This window comes from Mastomys coucha, unplaced genomic scaffold, assembly GCF_008632895.1.
Source record: "Mastomys coucha isolate ucsf_1 unplaced genomic scaffold, UCSF_Mcou_1 pScaffold16, whole genome shotgun sequence".
NCBI classification, from domain to species: Eukaryota; Metazoa; Chordata; class Mammalia; order Rodentia; family Muridae; genus Mastomys; species Mastomys coucha.
In genome coordinates, this window is record NW_022196898.1 from 92,863,832 (window position 1) to 92,887,308 (window position 23,477).

Below are 23,477 nucleotides of genomic sequence, written 5' to 3' on the forward strand. Positions count from 1 at the left end.
CACACACACACATGTACACATGTAGACACGTACACATATTTAAAAAGGAAGAAAGAATTTAAAATATATAGATGCATATTTTATTCCTAGATTATATAATTCATTCAAATGAAAAATAAAGCCGGGTAGTGGTGGTGCACACCTTTAATCCCAGCACTTGGGAGGCAGAGACAGGCGGATTTCTGAGTTCGAGGCCAGCCTGTTCTACAGTGAGTTCCAGGACAGCCAGGGATATACAGAGAAACACTGTCTTGGAAAAACAAACAAACAAAAAACAAAAAAAGAAAAAGAAGCTAACTTTTTTTGATTCAATTAGAAATTCCCCTACACTTACACAAACTTCAAAATTGAAACTTTTAACTTGTGCTCATGGGTATAACATGTTTCTCCAGTTATAAAGATGAAGGATAATTTCTTTTCTTTTAAAACGGCTTAAAAATCACAATTCTTTCTTTCTTTCTATCTGTCTATCATCTATCAGTGTCTTTGTTTCTCGTGTGTGTGTGTGTGTGTGTGTGTGTGTGTGTGTGTGTGTTCAAACCTGTGTGTTCAAACCTAGAGCTCTAATCATGCTAGGCAAGTACTATGTCAGTGAGCTACAGTCTGAAAAACTGAACTCTCCGATAGACCATGGAAACCATGCTTACAGAGCCTCTTATTTTTCACATGAGATCTCTGTGACCTGAATCTGTAGGTGTGCACCCAAGAACGTGTCGATTACAAAGATCAGGGCCTAATCTCTCCATTCACAAACAGTGTCTTCTCACAGGTCACAGAGCCTCTCAGACAAGTGAAGGGTAGGAGGCTTCTGGGTAAGGGAGCTACGGAGAAAGCAAGCAGCCACAAGGCAGCCTGCGAAGGCTTTAAACCTTCGAATCCACCGATCCCATCCTAGCACCTCTGAGGTTTAATAAATCTTACTTTTAATACTGTGAAAACTTATAATTAGCTCCTCCAAACCAGTGATTCTCAGGAGAAGTCATCTGCCCCTTATTCCCAAAGAAATATTTGACAAAGCCTAGAAGCACTCTCCAGTTGTCACAACTAGACAAGAGAAACATGCTAGTGACAGTTGGAAGATAGAGAATAGGCGTCCTGTAATAGAAGTCGCCAAGTTTAAATGGGAAAACTGCTCTAAAACTGAACCAGCTTAAGAGGGGCTCTGCCAGCGCCTGACCAACACAGATGCAGATGCTTGCTGACAACCATCAGAGTGAGCACAGGGATCCCAGTGGAGGAGTCAGGGGGAGGACTGAAGGAGCTGAAGGGGGGTTTGCAACCCCGTAGGAAGAACAATATCAACCAGCCTGAACACTCAGAGCTCCCAGGGTCTAAACCACCAACCAAAGAGAGAGACTCATGGCTCCAGCTGTATATGTAGCACAGGATGGCCTTATCTGACATCACTGGGAGAGGAGGCCCTTGGTCCCATGGAGACTCAATGCCCCAGCATAAGGGGATGCCAGGGCTGGGAGGCGGGAGTGGGTAGATGGGTAGAGGAGCACCCTCATAGAAGCAGGGGAAGGGGGTGGAATAGGGAGTTTGCAGAGGGGAAACCGGAAAGGGAGACAACATTTAAAATGTAAATAAATAAAATAAGCAATTTAAAAAGCAAATTACATACATACATACATACATACATACATACATACATAGAACTCTTAAGATAAATGACAACTGCATTTACAGAAAGGAAAGGAAATAAGGAATTTACTTAAGGAAAAGACCACATACTCAGATTCAAGGTCACATGCTAGTTTTCTTAAATCAAATGATAAGCTATGATGCTGTTTAGGGATTCATGCAAATTATGGGACAGAACAGAGTGAGCCTGGCACAATTTAAAGAGAATGGAGGCTTTTTGTACAGCCACTCAAGCCATTACCACAGCGATCTCCTCAAATGTGGTTGCCCTCAGGAAAATCACAGTTTATCTACAAAGCCCTGGGTGTAGGAGGTAGAAAGTAGATTAACTTCTTCGTGGTGCTAGCTGAAGGAATGAGGGAACTAATAACACGTTATGTGGCTGAAATCACAGTTTGTTTAATTGCGTGCTTGACCTGCTCCTGCCATTGTTGCACTAGGTTGCCCTGCCCTGTCTTGTGGCCAGTTAAGCATTTCATTGGATCGTATTTGTGGTAAGCTGACTTGCTCTGAGGAAGGAGCTGAAATGAATTTGGTAGAGTCAGCACTAGGAAGAATTTGCTCATTTTTTTCTATGGTACATTCCTCTTTTGGAATCAAATATAGGATAGATGTTTTGTACTGAACCATCAGAGGGATTTTGTAAATGTCAGAAACATGTTAAGTGGTTCAATGACACAGCTGTTTATTGTTTTTTTAGTGTTGATTCAGAATGGATCAAATTCACTCTAACCTCGGCATGATTTGAACTTAGACTGTCACTAATGATGGCTTTCCTGCAACTTAGCAAGCAGCTTCTGAGAACAGCTTTGGTTGCTCTCTGATTAAATTTGTATGCATAAAAAAAAATAAAATAAATTTGTAAGCACAGACCATACAAACTGTGAAATATCGATCAGGCATAGTGTGAGAGTTCTCTAGCCTGCTTAAGTAACTGTGTGTTATTTGTTCTAGCTGTCACAATAAAACCAGGGCTAACAGTCTTAGGAATAAAGCACCCTGAGTATGAAGCCAGTTACAGTATCAACATTATTTGAAACCAGCTGGATATCAATTTTCCTTTTTGCCATCTTCTAACCATAAGCTGAGTCTGACTCAGTATGATGTTCAATTCAATTCACCATCAAAGAAGCTAACTTCGAGCAGATGTGTAAGGCATGAGCAATGATTGCTGTTAGTACATTTTGAAAAATGTCAGTATAACTTTTGGCATCGAAAATGGACCCATTTAGCCTTCCTACTTTCTAAATTAATAACACTTCTAATGTTGTTCAATTATGTCATAAGAATTATTGAGCATCTAGTGTGCATCAGGCACTATAGTCTTGTTCCAGAAAACTAAAAAAGCAATATTTTATCAAACTGTAGGTACTTTCCAAAGTGTTGTGCTCTATGGAATGAAGAAATAAATTAGTAGTTAGTTGAATAGAAGGGAACTGACATGCCAGGCAGTTGCAGTGGCTGTAGAGTTTAAAGTAGCACTGAGAGAGAAATGAGCGTTCTACCTATCTCAATGGAAAGAATGGGTAGGCAGGAGTATGTGCAAGAGAACTCATTTATGAAAGAATTTAGGGTGCTGGGAATGGTGTACATACTTACAATCCCTGTACTGGGGAGGCTAACCAAAGAGAACTGGGAGTCTGATGCCAAATGGGATACAGGGAGAAAATCTATAGGAAGACAAGATGGGAGGAAGGGAAAAGAAAAGGGTGGGGGAAGAAGGCTTTAGAGATGTGCAGGTAGCTGGCTATAGAAGATGTGGAGGATGTGTTGATAAAGACCACACATTGAAGAGGAGGCAATGGCATGAGTTGTCTAAGAACATCATTTCTATATTCAGCTGGCTTAACTTTTGGACTTAGCTCTATTATTCTTATTGTTCTCTACTGGCTGCTGACTTGTTTCACTTTCTGGGGTGTGACATGGAAATACAGCACACAACTTATCACATGGATGAAGCTCAGTATAGGGTGGTGAGCCACCCTATTAAGAAGTGTATCCTTTTCCCCTAAATGAGAGCCACTGCATGTCTTGTGAATGATCAGACTCCAGTTTCTAAGAAGAATGTCATTAATGTGATGGATAGACTGCTCTATTCCTGGTTGACAGAACGTCTGCTTCTTCCTTCATTGTGGCAGGAAGGAGAGCAGATCATCTCTTGGCCTCCTTTTACAAGGGCACTAATTGCTTTATAGAGTCTACCTGTATGGCCCAATTACCTCTCAAAGCCCCATTGCACCACAAAGAGAAACTAGGGCATTACTCAGATGTTGGGGGACACAGGAATAATATGTGATTTACTCTGAAGATGAAGAAGTATCTTGGAGATGTTTGGAAGGATACAACTTGGGAGACAGTATATAGAAACAATGAGGGTCCCAGTTTGGTAGTTAGATAGGTGCTAATAGAAATAGCTTAGTCTGAATTAAGATTTTATGTCATAATTCATTTAATTTGTTCATATGAGCAAACACACATGCACATGTGCACGCATACACACACACACACACACACACACACACACACACACACACAATTAAATTTCCAGGTTGTTCAGAATTGTAGGTCATAGTTATGGGCGAGACCCTTTAAATACAGAATCAAGGGTGAATCATGTGATCTGCACAACATCAACAGGCAACATCGGAGGTTGGATCTTGGTTGATAGCAAATCTAAAGCAATCTACATATTGTCTTTGTCTTCATTTCTTTTAGGGTCCCCAAGGACCAAGAGGTCAACCAGGACCCCCTGTGAGTTCATTGATATTTATGTCTGTTTGCCATTGATGAACATACAATGCCTGGTTTTGATATATTTACTAACTGGGTTTTCTTTTCTTTTCTTTTGTGATTATGTTCCAGGGTCCACCTGGAGCACCTGGTCCAAGAGTAAGTCTTTTTGGTTAGTTTTATTCTGTTCTGTCTCAGAATATCAACTGCATGTGTGTGTGTGTGTGTGTGTGTGTGTGTGTGCAAGCACGTGCATGTGCGTGTGTGTATGGTGTGGTATGTGTTTTATATGTGCATGTGTGTATTGTATTGCATGTGTGGGTTATGTGTGTGTTGTATGTGTATATGTGTTTATGTGTATGTTGTACTGTGTGTACATATATGTGTGTATTATATTGCATATGTGTTATATGTGTATGTACATGTGTGCATGGTGTGGTATATGTATATGTGCATATATATATATGTTGTGTATTGTATTACATGTGTATATATATTGTGTGTGTGCATGTACGTGTGTTGCAGGTATGTTGTGGATGCCAAAGGAGGGTGTCAGCTCTCCTCAATCTATCCGTTATCTTATTCCTTTGAAACAGCCCTCTCACTGAACCTGGAACTCTTAAGACCCAGCAATACATCTGTCTCTGCTCCCACAGCTGAGGTGTGCAAACTTGCTTGCCCATGCCTGCATTTTCATGTGGGTGCTGTGCTCACTCAAGTCCTTATGCTTGATGGCAAATGCTCTTATCCACTGAGCTATCTCTCCACCCCCATCTTATGAAACTTTAACTATTAAAGTCATCCCATCCTTCTGGTATACCTTAGTTCTTTTTGGTAAGCCAACTAGCTATGATAATTTGGAATCCAAGCCCCATACCCCATATTTCTTATCTAGAGAAAGAGTAATTGTATTTCCTGCTTTTTTTGTTCATTTTGAGCAATAAACAGTAGAAAGGCATCCAGCACAGGATAGTACATAGTAGGTAATCCATTTCTTCTTCTTTCTGGGACTTGGCTCTTCATTTTAAATCACTTTTTTAACCATAATTCTTTTCTTGGGTTTTACATGAATCCTTGTCAGTGGCTAGTGTCTGGAGAAGCCATCAGATGGCTCATGTGTTTGCTTTTGATCTAACTACCACAGCCTAAAACATGCTAGGCTTATTTTAAAATCACATTTCTATTTCTTTGGCTGTTATCACAGATATTTCAATATTCTCAATTCAGATCCTCTATCTAATGTATATTCTAAAGATTCTTTGAGCCCTGATCATATGCAGGGTCTCTCTATACTCCCAGTCTTAGCCATACCTCATCCCATTGGTCTCCTGGTCACATACAGTGGAAAGTGATCACATTTCCTTCCCAGTTGACATCCACTCTCTGCTCCAAGTAATGGTCAACTTGATGTCTTCCAAGCCATAATCATTTCCACATGCACTTCTCGGGTCATTTACATCATGATAGTTCTGGATAGCTGTCCACTGTGTTCCATGCTCAGCAGATTCGGAACTCTGCATTTCCTTCAGTCTTGTTTTGCAGCTGGGAATAATTTTTCCAGTGAGGGCTGTGGATCTTTCATACACACTATGCCTCTCTGATCCCCCTTGTCCTCTATGTCCTTGCAATGTGAGGACTGGACCATTGCCTGACCATTGTCTCTCCAACTTATGGTGGCTTTGAGAAGTTGGGGCTATCTTCCAAAGATACTTAGTTTCTTCCAAAGAAACTAAGTTCTGAAGAGTCATGAAATAAATGGCAAACTAGAAAGCTGTAGAGAAAGTGTTTGTAGTTAGGTGCCTAATTAGGTGGTATAGTCCCTGTTCCCAGCTGGAAGATCAAGGAGTTGCTACACAACTATAATGAAGGAGACACCTGAATGGTTCCTTCTTTGAGAAAATAACAATGGATATGAATATATACTTTGAGGAATTAAGAGGCTTAAACTATAAGATGCCTATGCTAGACAAATGGGTTCCCCACAAACGTTACGTTTGATTCCTTCCCTCTCCCTATGTTCTGTCTTCCTTATTTTTGTCAAATATGAAAGCACATTTCTTCATACTGTCTACAGAGGCCAATGTATGAACTGAGTCTATCATTAGTGCAGGAGAAGTGACAACTGTCATGGCCCTAAACCCTTCCTAATCCAGCTCCTCATTGTACCCTGAGATAGAATTGATAGTTCTCCATTCTTCATGCTTATTTTATGTTTGTTTCCCATTGAAGTCCTTAATACACACTTGTTGAATACATGTGCCATGTCTGCACACACACACACCAAAAAAACCCAGAAAAACAAAAACCATGCATCATGCCTCAGACTACTTCAGCATGAATCCCCTAAGGAAAAGGTTTCACTTTTCCTTAACTTCCAGATAAGTTGACAGGGTTTGAAGTAGAAGCCTGGCCAAGCACAGTGACATGTGAAGTAATGCTATAGCATCAATACTCAGGAAGCCGAGGGTCACAAATCCAAGGCCAGCTGGGTGACATTGTGTGACTCACTCAGAGAAATAAAACAAAGGATGGCAAGCCCTCTCGGTAATTATTCAGCAATTACTTCACACTGCAAATTGTATTTGTTATTCTGTAGAAGATGAAACCAATTGAGTAAGCTTCTTATAATATCCCTTTGTAATAAAAATACAATTAGATAAATGTATTGGAAATAGACCTGGGGAGACAGCTCAGTGGGTGAAAGTGCTTGCTATGAAAGATCTGAGTTCAAATCCCCAGGCCCAGTGTAAAAACGGCTTGACATGGATAGCTACATGTATAACACATCATTGAAAGGGTAGACATGTCTACATCTGTATCTACAGTTATATGTTCTAAAATGAAGAAACTGGTAACTTTTATGCTACATGAATCTTAATAAAAATCAACTATTAAAAAAAAACCTAGTACATCATTAGTAGTAAGACTACTAGTGATTTTGCAAATCCATGTTGTCAGTTGTGATCCTTGTCACAGTGTAAAAATTTCTTGCTGTGGAGCAAGATGAAAGAAGTTTGACAAGCTCTAACCCAGCTTCCATTCCCTGGCCCTCCATCAAAGGCTGTGGAATTAAGTTGACCCATAGTCCCAGAGTACAATGAAAAGCTAATGCTTCAGAAAACGCAGTGTTTGTGGTGTGAGCTTAAGGGTCTGGTAATGACTAGACCCCAGTGTCTGATATGATACAGACAAATCAATGAGGAAATCTACCCCCGATGCTAGAGACAGCCCTTGGTGTGCCAAAGGGAGGAGCAGGGTGAGAATGTGTGTGAGTGTGCATGTGTGTGTATATGTGTTGGGGGGTGTGATGAGGTAGAGACAATAAAGTTTCAGCTAATTGCTTCAAGTTCAAGGGTCAACTATGAAATTTAAAGATGTGGGTTAAGAAGTGGCAGACAGGTCCCGGCTTCAAGGACCACACGCACCTCCATCACAGAGCAGGTCAAATCCTAGAACTGATTCCTGATTCCTAGTCCTCAACGTTGTCACCGTCTACCCACCTTGAGACTTTAGAACTCTAAAAAGGGACAGTCTCCAAAACCCTGATGTCCCCAGGTTAGATCTGTGTCACCTCCATGAACACAGGAGAGAGAGGATTATATTCTGGCACAATATAATGAGACTTACTCAGTTCCCATTATTTGAAACCATGAGGTGCCCCCGCAGCTCTTAGCAGTCCACTCACTCCTTATTCTGTTTCCTATTTTATATGCATGCTTGTAAACAACAAAAAAAAAAGGGTTAAGTGATTTCTCACATAATGTGCGCTCTCTCTTTTACTAGGCTACATGAGGAAGCTGTTTTGTTTTATTTCATTCTGGACCCTCTCTCTGTACTTACTGACAGCTTTAGACTCAGATGTGGGCAGTTTTATGCCCGTGTTTAAAACATTAAGTGATTTTCATGTTGTAATACGTTCTCTTAAACTAGAGTGCCTAGAGCTTTTTACTTTGCTTTTTTGTTTTCGTCCCTTCACTGAACACTGTTCTGAAACAGTGTCCCAGGCTCACCTTAGTGCTCAGTTTCAAATGCTGAGATTACAGTGTCGCCGCCCACACCAGCTCCACAGGAAAGCTCTGTGCTCAGATGAGGCCACCCGAGCTACTACTGAATGACTGTCCACAAAACTCTTAACTCCATCTGGCTGGGTTTTCAAATAAGAGAGACAAGTCAGCATATGGAATTCCCACTAAGTGCCAATGAATCCCCACTATGGGCCAATGAATCCCCACTATGGGCCAAAGGGTCTAGCGGACTTTGGGAATAGTGCAGGAATTACAGAAATATGAAGAATGGAAAAGAACTTTCATGACCCTAAATCCTATGAAATGGTTTTGTTTTCTAAAGTCTGTTCCAAAAGATAAGTGCCTTTTCCACTGAGCTGTTGTTTGCCGTGGTTAAAATGATGGCTGCCTGGCATCATTAAGTACCAACCTCTGCTGACCCTCCCTGTATTCTTCTCTTACACATGATCAGAGAAGGTAGACCAGTCATTTCTTTTAGGAATATCCTGTTGTTCTCTCATTTGGTCTTCTGTTGGTGAACATGTAAATTGCTTCCAATCTTTGCAAACACAATTAGCACAAATGTCCTGTCAATACACCTATCATTTTACATCTGTAGAATATCCTTAGAATCAACTCCAACGGTGACTTGTAGTTAGTCAGCATCCCTTCCAGCACCCCCTGGGACAAAGCAACTAAGAGAAACAACTCAAAGTAAGGGTTATTTTGACTCAGTTTCAGAGGTTCTGTGGTAGTCACTTGACTATATTGTTTCAGGTCTCTGACATCATAGAATATCAGATGTAAACCAAGTGAGGGAAAGACACTGACATCCCAAACCTGCCTTGTAGACCGGGCTGCCCTTGAACTCAGAGATCTGCCTGCCTCTGTCTCCAGAGTGCTGGATTTAAAGGTGTGCGCCACCACCGCCTGGCCCAAACCTGCTGTAAGTCACACTCCTAACGACCTAGCTTCTTCGTATGAGACTCCATCACTCAAAGGTCCTACAGCCTCCATCAGCACAGCAGACTGGTGACCAAGTCTTTCATATGTGGACCTCTGGGAAACACTCTAGATCCAAACTCTGCTGGATGATCAGCATATGTACATAGTATTTTTAATTTTGGTTCAGTATATGTAACTTGAGGGAAACACTCTAGATCCAAACTCTGCTGGATGATCAGCATATGTACATAGTATTTTTAATTTTGGTTCAGTATATGTAACTTGAAAGTTGCCATTTTAAGTACACAGAGATGTACTTATGGCATTGCTGATATCTACAGTTTTGCAACCAGTGTTATCACCCATTTCCAGACCCTTTCTCATCTCCCCAAACTGAAACTCCGTATCTTCAAGCTAATTAAGTCCCCGTTTTCTCTCAAGCCCCTGGCAAGCACCATTCTCCTCTGTCAGTGAACGTGGCTGCTAGGTACTTTACAGCAGTTAACCATGCAACGTTTGCTCTTCTATGGCTGAGTTGCTCCTTTTGTGTTGCTTGACCTATCATCCTGTCATAAGTGTATATCAGAATTTCATTATGTAGGCCTACATAATATTCCATTAAATTTATGTAACATTTGGTTCATCGAGATGACTGCTTACATTGCACCCGTCTTTCGGCCATTTTAAATAACAATATTATGAACACGAGTATATAAATATCTGAGCCCCAGTTTTTGACACATTTGGGTACATGGCTGCTAGTGAAATTGTTGAATCACAGTCATCCTCAAAATTTTTAAGAAACTGCCGTAGTGAGTTACCGAGCCGCTGCCCACTTCCATTTCTTTTCAGGGTTTGGTTTGGCTTGGTTTTTATTCTTGAGATTATAATTACAATATTTTCCCTTTCTTTTTCCTCCCTCCAAAATCTCCCACATACCCCTCCCCACTCTCCTTCAAATTCATAGCCTGTTTTTTCACTAATTGTTGTTGCATTCATGTATGTGTGTGAGAGAGAAAATATATATGTGTGTGTGTGTGTGTATATATATATATATATATATATATATATATATATATATATATATTCTAAATGTTTACTTTACTAAACATAACCTGTTTTGTTCACATAAGGCTACCTGTGTGTATGTTTTTAAGGCTGACCATGCGGTACTAGACAACCTAACTCTGGACTCTTCTCCAGGAAAGCCACCCCTCCCTCCCCCAGCTTTCCTCAGTTCCTGTAGTTCTCCGTGTAGGGCTTGGAGCTCGTGGGGTTTTCTCCATCTAGTCTGGCATGCTCATTAGTGTCTTCCTTGTTAAGCTCATGTTTGGGAAGGCATGATGGTGAGACTTTATGGGTGTAGGTTCAGATATGACTAGAAAATACAGTCTCACAGCAAACACCCGATCCTCTAGCCCTTAATATCTTTATGCCCCCTCATCTATAGTGTTCTCAGACTTAAGACTTGCTCAGCAAGAGGGAGACCAGGCCTAGTACTAAAATCCTAACTAACTACTAGTGGATGATGTATGATATTGGAAGCATAGATATTGGATATTGGATACTGGAAGAAAATCTATAGCCACTAAATTACTAAACCAGTATGATCCCTAACAACAATCTATAAACATTTGTCCTTGTACCCCCAGTTACATGTAGTCTTAACCACTCATTAAAAAAAAAAAAAGACTATTCTTTTCAGCAGATAAAGACTACCACAGAAAACGACAATCAAAATTTAGGGTTGTGGAGGCCAGTCCCAGTGGTTTGCTACTGTGAGACAGGGTCTTGCTAGTTAGCCCAGGATGACCTAGAACCACAGTGTAGCCTAGGCTGACCTCAAGATCTCAGTCATCTTCCTCTTTATCCTTCCAAGAACTCCACACCCAGAAGAGTACCGTCTCTGTTTTTGGAGAAGCCAGGCAATACTCAGGATTAAGCCCAGGACCCACCCCACCCTGCTTTTCTTTTTTTAACATCAACCATCCTAATGGATATGAGGTGTATTTCATCGTGGTTCCAAATTTCATTTACCCTAAAGTGTTAGTTATTTGTATACAGTCTTTTAAGTTGTTTCATTCAAGTCCTTTGCCCATTTTTAGAAACTAGACTGCATGACATTACATTAGTTGGTTGTCAAAGTTCTTTCTAGATTCCAAATATTAATCCTTTATCTGATATATGATTTGAAAATGATTTCTTCCATTCCATACACTGTCTTTTTACTCTTCAGGGAGCACAATTTGTCTATGATTTTCTCCTGTTAATTTTGCTTTGGAGATCATTCCAAGAAATCACTACCGAATACATCATGAAAGTTTTCCAATGTTAGCCTTTATATTAAAGTTGTTGATTGTTAATTGTATGTATACTACGAGGTCTGCCTTGACTTGTTTGCATGTGGACACCCTGTTCCATGGCACTCTTTGTTAATCACAGGCTATCCTTTTCTCATTGGATGGCCTTGGCACACTCACTTAAACTTTGGCCACAAATGGGAAAGTTTTTCTGGATTCTGCTTTCGATCCATGTGTCGATCTTTTGAGAGTGGAGAGCAGTTTCTTTTGCAATGGCTCTGAATCAAAAGTGAGGCTCCCAACTTTGTTCTTTGGGGTTACTTGTTGTTGTTGTTGTTGCTGTTGGGTTTTTGGTTTGTATGTGTTTGTTTATCTGAGATAGTTCACCATGGCCTGGAACTTGTTATGTAAGCCAGACTAGCTTCAAACTCATGCACCTCCTGCCCAAGCCTCTTGAATGCTGGGATTACAATTGTGCACCAACACAGCCAACTCAACTTTGTTCTTGCTTACTGCTTTGACTAATAGAGTGGTATAGTTTGAGTCCGAAATGTACCTTACAACTCATGTGCCATGGCTCCTACTGGTGCCACTGCTTTTGGTAGGTTGTGGTGGTTTGAAAGGAAATGGTCCCCATAGGTTCATGGGGAGTGACACTACTAGGAGGTGTGGCCTTGTTTGAGTAGGTATGGCTTTGTTGGAGGAAGTATGTCACTGCCTATGAATCCAGATATAGAACTCTCAGCAACCTCTGTATGCTACCATACTCTCCATGACTCCATCATGACAATAATGGACTAAACCTCTGAACTGTAAGCCAATTAAATGCTTTCCTTTGTACGAGTTGCCATAGCCATGGTGTCTCTTCACAGCAATAAAACCCTAAGACAGAGGTTGTAGAAGATATGGCTGACAGAGGAGAGTCCCCAGAGGTTTGTCTTTGGAGACTGTAACCCTAAACTCCATGTCCATTTCTGCCCTAAACTCTCTGGTTCCTGGTCTGCTGAGATGGAAGGCACCAGCTCCACACTGTGTACCACCTTGAACTCTGCTATACCTTTCCCACCTCGAGGGACTGTACCCATTCAAACCATGAGCCAAAATAAATCTTTCCTCCCTAAAGTTGTTTCTGTCAGGTAATTAGACACAGTGATGAGAAAAGTAATACATTAATCTTGTTTGGGTTGTTGAAAGGGTCTCACCATATGTACTCCAATCTGCCCTCAGCCTCCCTAGTTTACAACAGTTATAGAGATGTGCAGCCATTCTTAGCTTTATGCTCTTACATTTACCTACAAGTAACTTTTACCAATTCACCTTAAGGGTGAAGGAAGCTCATGGAGTTCTTTTGATGTTTAAATTAATGTTTCTCATCTACTTTGGCATGACTGTTGCTATTATTTATAATATTAGCTCCCTCTCCCTCTCTTTGCATTCTCATTATACCTATTGGTCTACCTGTCGGGGTCTATCAGATCCCTGAGATTCTGCCCATCTACATCCATATTTTTCTTTCTACTCAGACTACATAATCTCAATAAACCTGTCTTTAGAGTCAGTGATACGTTCTTAGCACCACTGAAGTCTACTGCTGAGTCCCTGCAGAACCTTTTCATTTCAGTGACACTCTTCAACTTCATAGTCCTATATGTGGTCCTTTCCAATGTGACTTCTGTTACATTGAAACCATTTTGCAACTTTCTATTTGATAAGACATATTGGCCATTCTTTAGTCCCTAAAAAACAGTTTCATTAACTCTTCAACCATAGCTAAGTTCCATGTCTTTGTTGTACACAATCTGTGCTGTTTCCCAGATACATTTTATTTTATTTTAGGGGGAGCAGGTGTGTCAGTCTACACTTGCAGAGGTCAAGGACAACCTATGCAGCCAGTTCTTGCCCTCTATCAATGTGGGTAGTGGGGATTGAACTCAGGTCATCACGCTTACAGGCAGGCACCTTTACTCTCTGAGCCATTTAGCTGGCCCCTGGAGAGTTTCTGTTGACTGCTTGTTTCCCTGTCTAGTGAGCACAGTGTCCTGTTTCTTGCATGTCTTGTCATAGTCATCTGTTGGAATTCACAGGGGACACTGATCCAAGACTCCCTCCAGTACCCCAGTACAACAAATGCTAGCGTTCCTTGTATAAATTGGTATAGCTCGCATATAACCTACAAGGGTTAAACTCCTGCAAATGCTCCTGTAAGCTTTGTGTTATCTCCAAGTTACATATAAAAATACAATGTAATAGACTATTTGTTACAGTATATTGCTTAGATAATAATGACAGAAAAGTTTATACATATTCAGTACAGGTAGAATTTTTTTATACTTTTGGTTGATCCTGAGGATACAGACTCCCCACACACACACAGGACCAACTCCAACTGTGTCCTTGTTAAAAGTGAAACATTTCACAGTCTACAGTGTCACACCCCTGGAAATCCCCTCAACCAGAATTTATTCTTGTTGCTTTTTGTTGTTGTTGGCTGACATTCCTGAACCATGGAATCTCTACCTTCTTCACTGTGTATGAATACTGATGTCTCTGCTCAGGTCGGTGCTCAGTTAATTTCTGTTAGAGATTTCCTACTAGGTTTTCTTAGACATCAGGGATGGTACAACTACCTTTTTGCTCCTGGGATCTGTGTGTGATTGTGGTGCCATCTCAGTGTTCAGCCAGGCAGTTGACAATTACACCTGTCACAGAGCCTCTAGATCAGCCAAAGGTGAGGGCTGGGCACTTCTCAGAACACTTGGAACACATATGTAGTGCTAACATCACATGGAGTTTTAGATTCTGGACTATTGTCCGAGCTTTTGACAGTCTCTAAGGACACCACATTCTCTAGCTTTTCTGTGGAAACTTTGTTTCCCTCAGTGATTGCTTCATTCCCTGCTGTTTCAGATAAAGTTAATAACTCACTGCATATGCTTTTGGAAAATGCTCTCCTGGAGAGCATCTTGTTGTACTGGATGACTACTGGATAAGGTAGAATAAAGATGGTCTTAGATGTCGACCACTGGATAAGGTAGAATAAAGATGGTCTTAGATGTCTTCCTGGGAACCACCAGAAAGGTCAAATGAAGACAAGGTCCAGGAAACAAAATTCCTCCTGTGGCTATCACATTTTGCAGTCTGTTGACTTTGTTGAAATTCAAAATCATAATAAATTTGGCTTTATAAGCCCTCTGGCTCTAATTTGTACTTCTAAATGTAAACAGTGCCTAGTTATACGAGGTGGAATGGCAGTTCTGATGATCCAAGTCAAAATGATAAAATGATCATGGGAAACACAAACCCACTGACCGCAAAACCATGTGACCCTCTTAGCTTCCATCAGTAATCCAACAGAAAAGATGTGTAAAAGCATAGGCAGAACCCCCCTTTATGGGTTCTTTGTTTTATAAAATAGTACATATGAATATTTTAGTGATTTATTATACAATAGATGTGTTATTATATTAAGCAATAACTGAGTCATTTAAAATTTCATGTTCATATTCCTACTTTGGAAAATACCAGAAGTTCTAACTCCTATCAGCAAGCCTTCTGGGGTACTCAGTTATTCTTTTGGCTGGTTGTTTTTGTGTCTTATGGGGCTGAAGATGGAACCCATGGCCTATCATGTGTTTGGAGAGTTATCCCTGAATTAGAGCCCCACTCCCACTCAGTCATATTAAAAGTCCAAGAGCATTTTGATTCTAAAGAGTAGGGGAGCCACTGGGCTAGGTTTTGTATTAATAGTTTTAGTCACATGCCAGGAGCCAGCAGGGTGGCATGTACCTGTAACTCTAGCAATGGAGTTACTGAGCCAGGAGGACAGTCAGTTCAAGTACATCTTGAGTTACATAGCAAGGCTTTGTCTCCAATTTTAGGACTGGCTAATCTGCCGAAGACTCTTAGCCTAACCTTCTCTGCTTCTTGAAGAGGTCATGACCCATGGACTTTAGCCTGGGTTGTTCTTCTGCTTGGGACGCTCTCACCTGTGTCTTACCACTGCCCAGCTTCCTTATATCCACTCAGACAGTGCCATCCCAAGACAATGTTTCCTCACAAGGTCTTGCAAGCCCCAGTTTTGACTCGTAATTTCTCTCATCATCCCATGAACTTTTCTTCCATTGCACATGTACCATTTGTAGTCACGTGGTTTTGGATCCCTTGATCTATGCTTGTTCCCTTTCTAAGGTTAGCCTCCAGGGGAGCAACTTCCTTCACTGCTTACCATTTCCTCCTCAATAGTTTTCATAGTGTTTGGAAACCCGTGTGTGCAGAATGGGTGAGTTATTTTCCAATATGAAAACCACATGTGAAGACAAGCGGAAAAAGTAGTTTTTATGGATTGTTCCATCATCTTAAATGGCTTTTCTGATTGCTAACCATGACTTGAGAATGAACTGTTGATAAACAGCTTCTTTCCTGTGGGCATGCAAAAAGAGACCTCACCATCATAATTATTCTGAGCTAAGGCAGATGGCTGAGCTCATTTACACAGATGTGATTTCCCAGGACCTGCCCCCAGCTCATGTGTCTTCAATTCCAATATACATGTCTATTGGAATACACACACACACACACACACACACAAGCACGCACACATGCACGCACGCATGCGTGCACACACACACACACACACACACATATGTATATACAGAAAGATTATTACAAATGGTTCTGCTGAGTTTTTCTCCTAAAATATCTTTTTTATTAAATGCAGGAGCAGATTGAGTTTGTGCTATGTTATTTCTTTTGGGACTAATAGCACATTTTCCAACTTTAGAAATTGTTTTTAAGACCGCAAAAGTATCAGATTTGAGTATTGCGGTGACTACCTCAGGACAGGAGTATTTTATTCTACTTTCCTTCCAAGAATAGAACTGTTAAAAATTACTCCACTTATTTATTCTTCAGTTGACAATTTATTGCATGAGGGGATTGTGTTTCATTCTTCTTCCATTCGAGTAATGCTGTGTGCACGCTTTCCTGCCATGGGGACAAACAGCTTACACTGGAAAACTTTAGGCCGAGTCCTGTTGGAATGAGTGAGACCTGTGGAATCCGGATGAAGGCAGCGTCTTGTCTTCCGTCTGAGATAGCAGGGTCTTATTTGCAAGAGCTGTCATCCTGAGTTGCAGATTCCATTCAGATCAATCTAGTACGTTTCACAGCAAAGCTCCTGAACAAACTGAACACAGCTTGTCAGAGCAGCCTTGATCTTATTATGGCTACCTCAATCGGTTTTTTTTTTTTTTTTTAACACAGAGACAAGTGGATATCAATGCTGCTATTCGAGCTCTGATAGAATCAAATTCTGCCCAGCAGATGGAGGTAATATATCTGACTCTATTTATATTGGCAGTTTCGCTATTCAAATTCAACAGGGGGATTTTTTTATTTTTTTTTTGAAAGCCAAAATTCGGCATTATCTCAAAGATTGTATTTAAAACAGAAAATCTGAAACTGTTTTCAAGTGGAATAAAACAGAAATACGTGCACAGGGTGTTCATGAGAAAAATATTAAAACAAAAATATTAGTTTTAAAGGACTTATTTGTCAAGGAATTTGCTACTGTTGGGGAGGGAGTAAATAAAGCTAACCAAATTCCTTACAGTCGACTTCGTCATGACTACGTAATCATTTAGTCTTAGAGAGGAGAGCAAAGCTCCTTTTCCCTCTTTGCTGAATCTAGTCGATCATCTATGTTGATCTGCAAACATGTGTACGTGTGTGCAGGGTCACACGGAGAAAAAGAACGCAACAAGCTAAATATTAGAGCAGGAGGAAGACTCCAGGCACATAGTGGACGTGACTTATGAGCAACGATATAAAGCTAATTGCTTTTCTAGCTCTCCTTCTGTTGTGGGTTTTCATTTTGGCTGGTGGATAAGTCCATAAAATGTATTTGGTAGTAAACACATAAACTCCAAAGTGGTACTCTTCAGCTTCAGAGCGGCTGTTCTCACCATACGGCAGACACTGTTCTCACCATACAGGAGATGGTCTCACCGTACAGGAGACGCTGTTCTCACCGTACAGGAGATGTTCTCACCATACAGCTAGCTGTTCTAACTCTACAGGAAATCATTATGTTAAATAATGTCTTTTGTTCTGGTAAACTTCAGTGTGATTTTTTTTTTACTTGCAACATTTTTAAGTAAAGTTTAAAATAAAATTTAAAACTAGTTATTTGATGTGGAGTTTTAAAAGCATGATTCAGTAAGCATAATAATTCTTTTAAGTCTCTTGTCAGCTTACAAACTAAACTTTGATCTCTGATCAGGATTCAGGATTAATAAGTATACATGGTTAGATATATAAACATGGTTAGATATATATACCTGGTTAGATATAAAACTATGTTCTTTCCTTCCTCTTCCAACCCCCTAAAAGCAACTAGGATCGCAGTCTCGCTCTGCTTTGTCCAAATTGTTACTAGGGTTGTCTTGCTTACATGATTCTTATGGTAAATTGGCAGAGTTACCAGAACACTGAAGTGACTTTAATCAGCCACAGTTCAGAGATATTCAAAACCCTGACCTACCTTAGCAGTCTCCTGAGCAGCATCAAGAACCCTCTTGGCACACGAGAAAACCCGGCCCGGATCTGCAAGGATTTGCTCAGCTGTCAGTACAAGGTTTCAGATGGTAAGTCCTTCCTGTCAGATCCCCACGTCTAACTTCGTCGGTTCAAAACGTTCAGGACCTGTAATGCATTCACTTCAGATCTCTGTCATTTTGATAAAACGTCAGCAAAAAGCATCATAATTTCATCAACACTGAAATGGCCTTTGAGGAAGATCTACTTGGGAAAATACTCATCCCTGGGCTTTGTTCACACTTTGTATCTGCAAAAGTGTACATCATATTTAAAATCAAAAAGGGGTGATAGGCAAGAACCCACCATAGGACTTGTTAATTCAAAACCAGCAAAGTTCTCAACATTTTTATATCATATTCCACAGCCCTCCCTACAAATGGCATTTAATAGACCTTAAATACACCCCAACCAGAACAGGTGACTATCAAACCAGAGTGGCTTATCACCCTTAGAAGGTTCCCACTCCCTCAAGTACATTGCTCAGGAGTATAAAAGTGGGTTTATGGAACAGCATTAAGGAAATGTTTTAAACCCAGAGGATCGGTCACCACTTAAGTAAGAGAAACACTAACTGTCAAAAATTATTTCATTTCCTTTTCATTTTTGTTTAGTCTGCAATAATCTGTACAATAAATGTCTTTTTGTTTTGCTAAAACCTTAATTTCCAGAACATTTTCAGTAAAGTTGAGTCCAGCCAGCCCGGTCTTTGCTTTTTACAGATTAGTCAGAAACGTCATCTTGTTTAGGATTTGGTTTCATAGGACAGGTACAGCGGGGTGATAGGACACGAGAGTTCAGAATTTACCTAAGGAATAGCCTTCAGGGGAGCAAAGGACTCTGAACTTTAGGCGAAAAAGGAAGTGACACAAGGACTTTAAGAACTGAAAATATCAGATTGGCTCCCTGCTGCAGCTGCCTGGCATGGGCCTCTGGCTATCTTACTCCTTAGTTGGCACTTACACATGTCAACCATCATACTGAGAGTGGGGACCCCAATGGAAGAGTTAGGGAAAGAACTGAAGGGGCTGAAAGGGTTTGCAGCCCCATAGGAAAAACCACAATATCAACTAACGGGACCCCCCAGAGCTCCCAGGGACTAAACCACCAACCAAAGAGTATACATGGATGGATCCATGGCACCAGCTGCATATGTAGCAGAGGACTGCCTTATCTGGCATCAATGGGAAGGGAGCCCCTTGGCCCTGTCAAGGCTGGGTGCCCCAATGTAGGGGGATGCTAGGGCTGTGAAGCAGGAGTGGGTGGGTAGGGGATCACCTTCATAGAGATGAGGGAGGGAAGATGGGAGGGGACTTTGAGGAGGGGAAACCGAGAAGGGGGATAACATTTGAAATGTAAATAAGTAAAAATAAACAATAAAACTGATCACATCATAGGGAGTTGGTCCTGGTGGAATAGAAAGAGAAAAACTGTTGATTGAAGAAGTAGAAGAAGCAGGAAGAAACAGAGAGCTGAAGTGTCTAAGAAGGTTGAATTCCAGAATAGGTTAGGGTAGATATCCTTGGACATTTTATGATTAGAGTAATGGACATTGGAATGTCAGGAACAGAGGAATCAAGACGTAAGTGTTCATGTGGATTAAAACAAAATACCAAGAATGAGATTATACATACATTTTTCTGAAAGCAGTAACAAGCCAGAAGCTAAAATATTGAGTAGTTGCCCTGAGAGATAATAATAGATGATACAACAGGATGGTGATGATTTTGACACAGCCTGTTTCAAGGGAGAACAGGTGTATTGGACATGGTCTGGACACAGCAGCAGGAGTCACACCTTCCCAAGTCCAGCACTCGGAGGCCAGGACAGAAGTGGAATGAAAGCAAGCAGGAGCCACACCTTCCCAAGTCCAGCACTCGGAGGCCAGGGCAGAAGTGAAATGAAAGCATTAGGAGGGAAAGCAATACCTTCAGGACAGAGCTCATTTTCAGTTAGAACCTTTGGGGGTCACAAAAGACATAAAGCACACAAAATAGACTTAAGATAAACCATTGATCGTGTTACCATGGAACTCCTATCCGATCACCCGTTGTGCAACACAGTGCCTGAATTCAAAGCTTGGCTCCATAACAACAATGAAAGAGTGATGGGGCATCTTTTATTTAGATAAGAATTGCTCACACAGTAGTAGGGGAAAAATCTAGAAGAAATAGTGAGAAACTTCCTTCTACCATTGTGTGCCAGGGTCAGCAAGCTCAGCCCATGGGCAAGTTCCTATGCCCATGGAGCCACCCATCTCACCGCAGGCCTTCACTGACACCTCCTCAGCCTAGCTATCATTTTAATTAACAAAATGTCTTTCAAATTGGTAGGTGCTTGAAAATACAGTTCTGGGTAACACTTTTTGTGAGCATAGCTTTCATTCATTCTCTAAATATATATATTTATAATCAGTTATATATTTTAACAGATAAGGTGTGTCAACATGTGTCAACAGGTGTCTATGTAAAAACCACAGCTCTGAACGTAAAGGGGATAAAAGATAGTTGGTTCTGGGGTCGTTCTGAGTGATCATGGCTGAGAAACATGGATTTAGGTTACCTCAGATCCAATGTTCCAATGTGGAAGCCATTTTATAAAGTTTTCTAAACTTTATTAGTTTTCCAGGACAAAGAAAGTCATAAATGGAGGCAAGTTTACAACACAGTGGTGTGTGCGTCAGAAAGGTGGGCACTGTGAGATGGGAGAGCTTTTCCACAGGCTCAAGATTCTGTCTGGTGACATTCTTAACTTCTGGCTTGGTGGAAGCTGATGGTCTGCTAAGTCAATGGATTCTAAAGGTTTCTACCGGTTAGTCACAAGGCATTAGTCCAGACTCAGAGGTGGGCAAGGGATGGCTGTTCTGGCGAGGCTAGAGCTAGCCCAAGAGCAGGAGATTAGCATCTGGACTTGAAATATTCCAACCTCTCCCCAGGACTGAAATTCTCATCAGCCAATCAGTCCCTGCAGACATGGCTTCTTTTCAGGAGATTTTGTTCATAGATGCGACAGTACATACGTTCGTATAGTTTAGTGTGAGATTGAAATGACTTTGTGTTTTGTTATAAATCGCTAGGAAAATACTGGATCGACCCAAATCTTGGATGCTCTTCAGATGCCTTTGAGGTCTTCTGCAACTTTAGTGCTGGAGGCCAGACGTGTTTATCTCCTGTTTCTGTGGCCAAGGTGTGTATCGAATTTCAGAACATGTGCTTGTGTATTGTGTTCATTAACAGGAATTTTTTAACGCCATCATATAATTGCTGATTTTTAAGTGTGAAATTTAAATATTACCCTCCACCATTCTCTATCATGATCCCCCGGAACTGAAGTTATGAATGATTGTGAGCCACAGTCTGGGTTCTGGGAATTGAACCCAGGTCCTCTGTAAGAGCGTCAATTGCTCTTCACCATTGAGCCATATCTCCAGTTCCGAAACAACAACAACAACAAAAATAAGACTGCCATATATCTTATCAGCTTGGTTGTGTGTTTTAAGATTGGTTCAGCATGGTGTGCTCCATGGATCTTGTTTCTTCACCTCCCTAAAGTGTGCACAGCACAGTGTTGTGTGTGTTTTCAAACACACACAGACCTCAGACAATCTCCAACCAGCTGCTCTGTTCTGATGAATAGTCTACAGCCACAATCTACAACCTTGTTGGAAATTGTATCATCAGTAAAGGAATCTTGCTACAAAAGCTTGTTGCATTCCAGTGATTAGCATAAAACAACCTCCCCTCCCGTAAAAGTTCACTGAATACTGTTTTTAAGTTTCAAGATTAATTCTGAAAATGCACTATTAAGAATGAATGAAACAGTTACAAGTATCCTAAAACCCCAAAGCCCAGTTTTCAAAGCCCTTGAAATCAAAATTATAATTCTTTCTTTTTCTGATTAAACTGCTTGGAGCATTTTCTCAAAGATCTAACACATATGTCTGTCATGTGTTCCACTCATCTTTACAAGACTGGAGGCACGGTCCACAGCTGGTTTCTGTGGAGCTGCTCCCTTCACTGAGGATGGCTTTGTAGTACGAAATCTCAGTGGCTAGTCACCACTGTTCCTAAGCATAGAGGAAGGAGTACTGCTCTGTCCCTAGAGGATCCATGCTCTCCTAACTGAAGAGAGACACACTAGTACAGTTCTCTGCGTAAAATACAAGTCCGCTTCCTTGCCCTCAATGCCCCAGAAGTTGCCTGAGGATTTTCATACAGATTTTTAGGCAGGAGATAAAAGAGAAATATTGAACAAACAATATTTGTAGAAACAGTGAAGAACAATGATGTAGTTGTTTCCATTACTGAATAGATTCTCCCAGTGATAGGTAGTAGAAAGAGCAGCAGGCAGGAATGTGTGCTGAAGAGCACCCTGGAGATGAAATGACTGGCTACAGGGTGGAAAATTAACCTTTGTTGCTTTTGGGGGGTTGGTTTGGTGTGTATGTGTGTGTGCATGTGTGTGTGCGTGTGGGTATGTGTATGTGCGTGCGTGTGTGTGTGTGTGTGTGTGTGTGTGTGTGTGTGTGTGTGTATTTTTGGAATGAAAATGTATTAGTGTTGAATAGTAAAACTACTAATACCAGAGCCGAAACAATTTAATAAACACATCCCAAGAGAGTTACAGTCAAGGTTTGGAAAAAATAATTATTGACTGCTTGATCAGGCTTCAACAATTACAAAACCTACCAAGCTAAGCCTGTTAACATCCCTGTCAGGTGGGTGCTACACCCCCACGTAATCAACAGGTGACACGGCTGAGCAAGGCTAGTATTCTATACATATCTGACCTGAATCGTAAAAACAAAGTCGAATTACTTAAACTTTAACTTTCCTAAGGAGCACACTCCCATGTTTTGATCCCGATACCTTAATTTCACAGTTATTTCCTCTTTTCCTAGAGCTTTTCTTGGTTATTTTGTTTAAATTTGCTTTCCTTATGATGTTTGTTTTGACATTGGTTTTCCTTTTCTGGTGCTTGTGGTCCTAGGTTAAAGGCTAACAGGCTGCTGAGCAAGCGCTCTACCACTGAGCTGAGCCTCTCATTGGGGTTCTCTTTCTCATTGTTGTTGCTTTACTAATCTTCCAGCATCATTGCCTCCTAACTGATATTTTTCTAATTTTACATTTGTAGATGAATAAAAATTCCTTAGTAGCAATGACTTCAACTCACACTGCACTTGTAGTCCTCCTTGAATAAGTTTCAGATGATGGTGATATTGGTGATGGTGGTGGTGGTGGTGATGATGGTGGTGATGGTG

The 23,477-nt window shown here is 40.9% G+C and overlaps 1 protein-coding gene across 5 annotated transcripts in view; it reads left to right on the forward strand.

Annotated features, from left to right (window-relative positions):
- Window positions 1-23,477, forward strand: part of Col24a1 (collagen type XXIV alpha 1 chain) — a 264,470-nt gene that overhangs the window by 232,770 nt on the left and 8,223 nt on the right. For all 5 annotated transcript variants that reach the window (XM_031375746.1, XM_031375747.1, XM_031375745.1 and 2 more), the window contains 5 exons: window positions 4,360-4,395; window positions 4,507-4,533; window positions 16,886-16,951; window positions 18,099-18,267; window positions 21,294-21,403. In XM_031375746.1, the coding sequence (XP_031231606.1) occupies window positions 4,360-4,395; window positions 4,507-4,533; window positions 16,886-16,951; window positions 18,099-18,267; window positions 21,294-21,403 (408 nt within the window). The remainder of the gene's footprint in view (window positions 1-4,359; window positions 4,396-4,506; window positions 4,534-16,885; window positions 16,952-18,098; window positions 18,268-21,293; window positions 21,404-23,477) is intronic.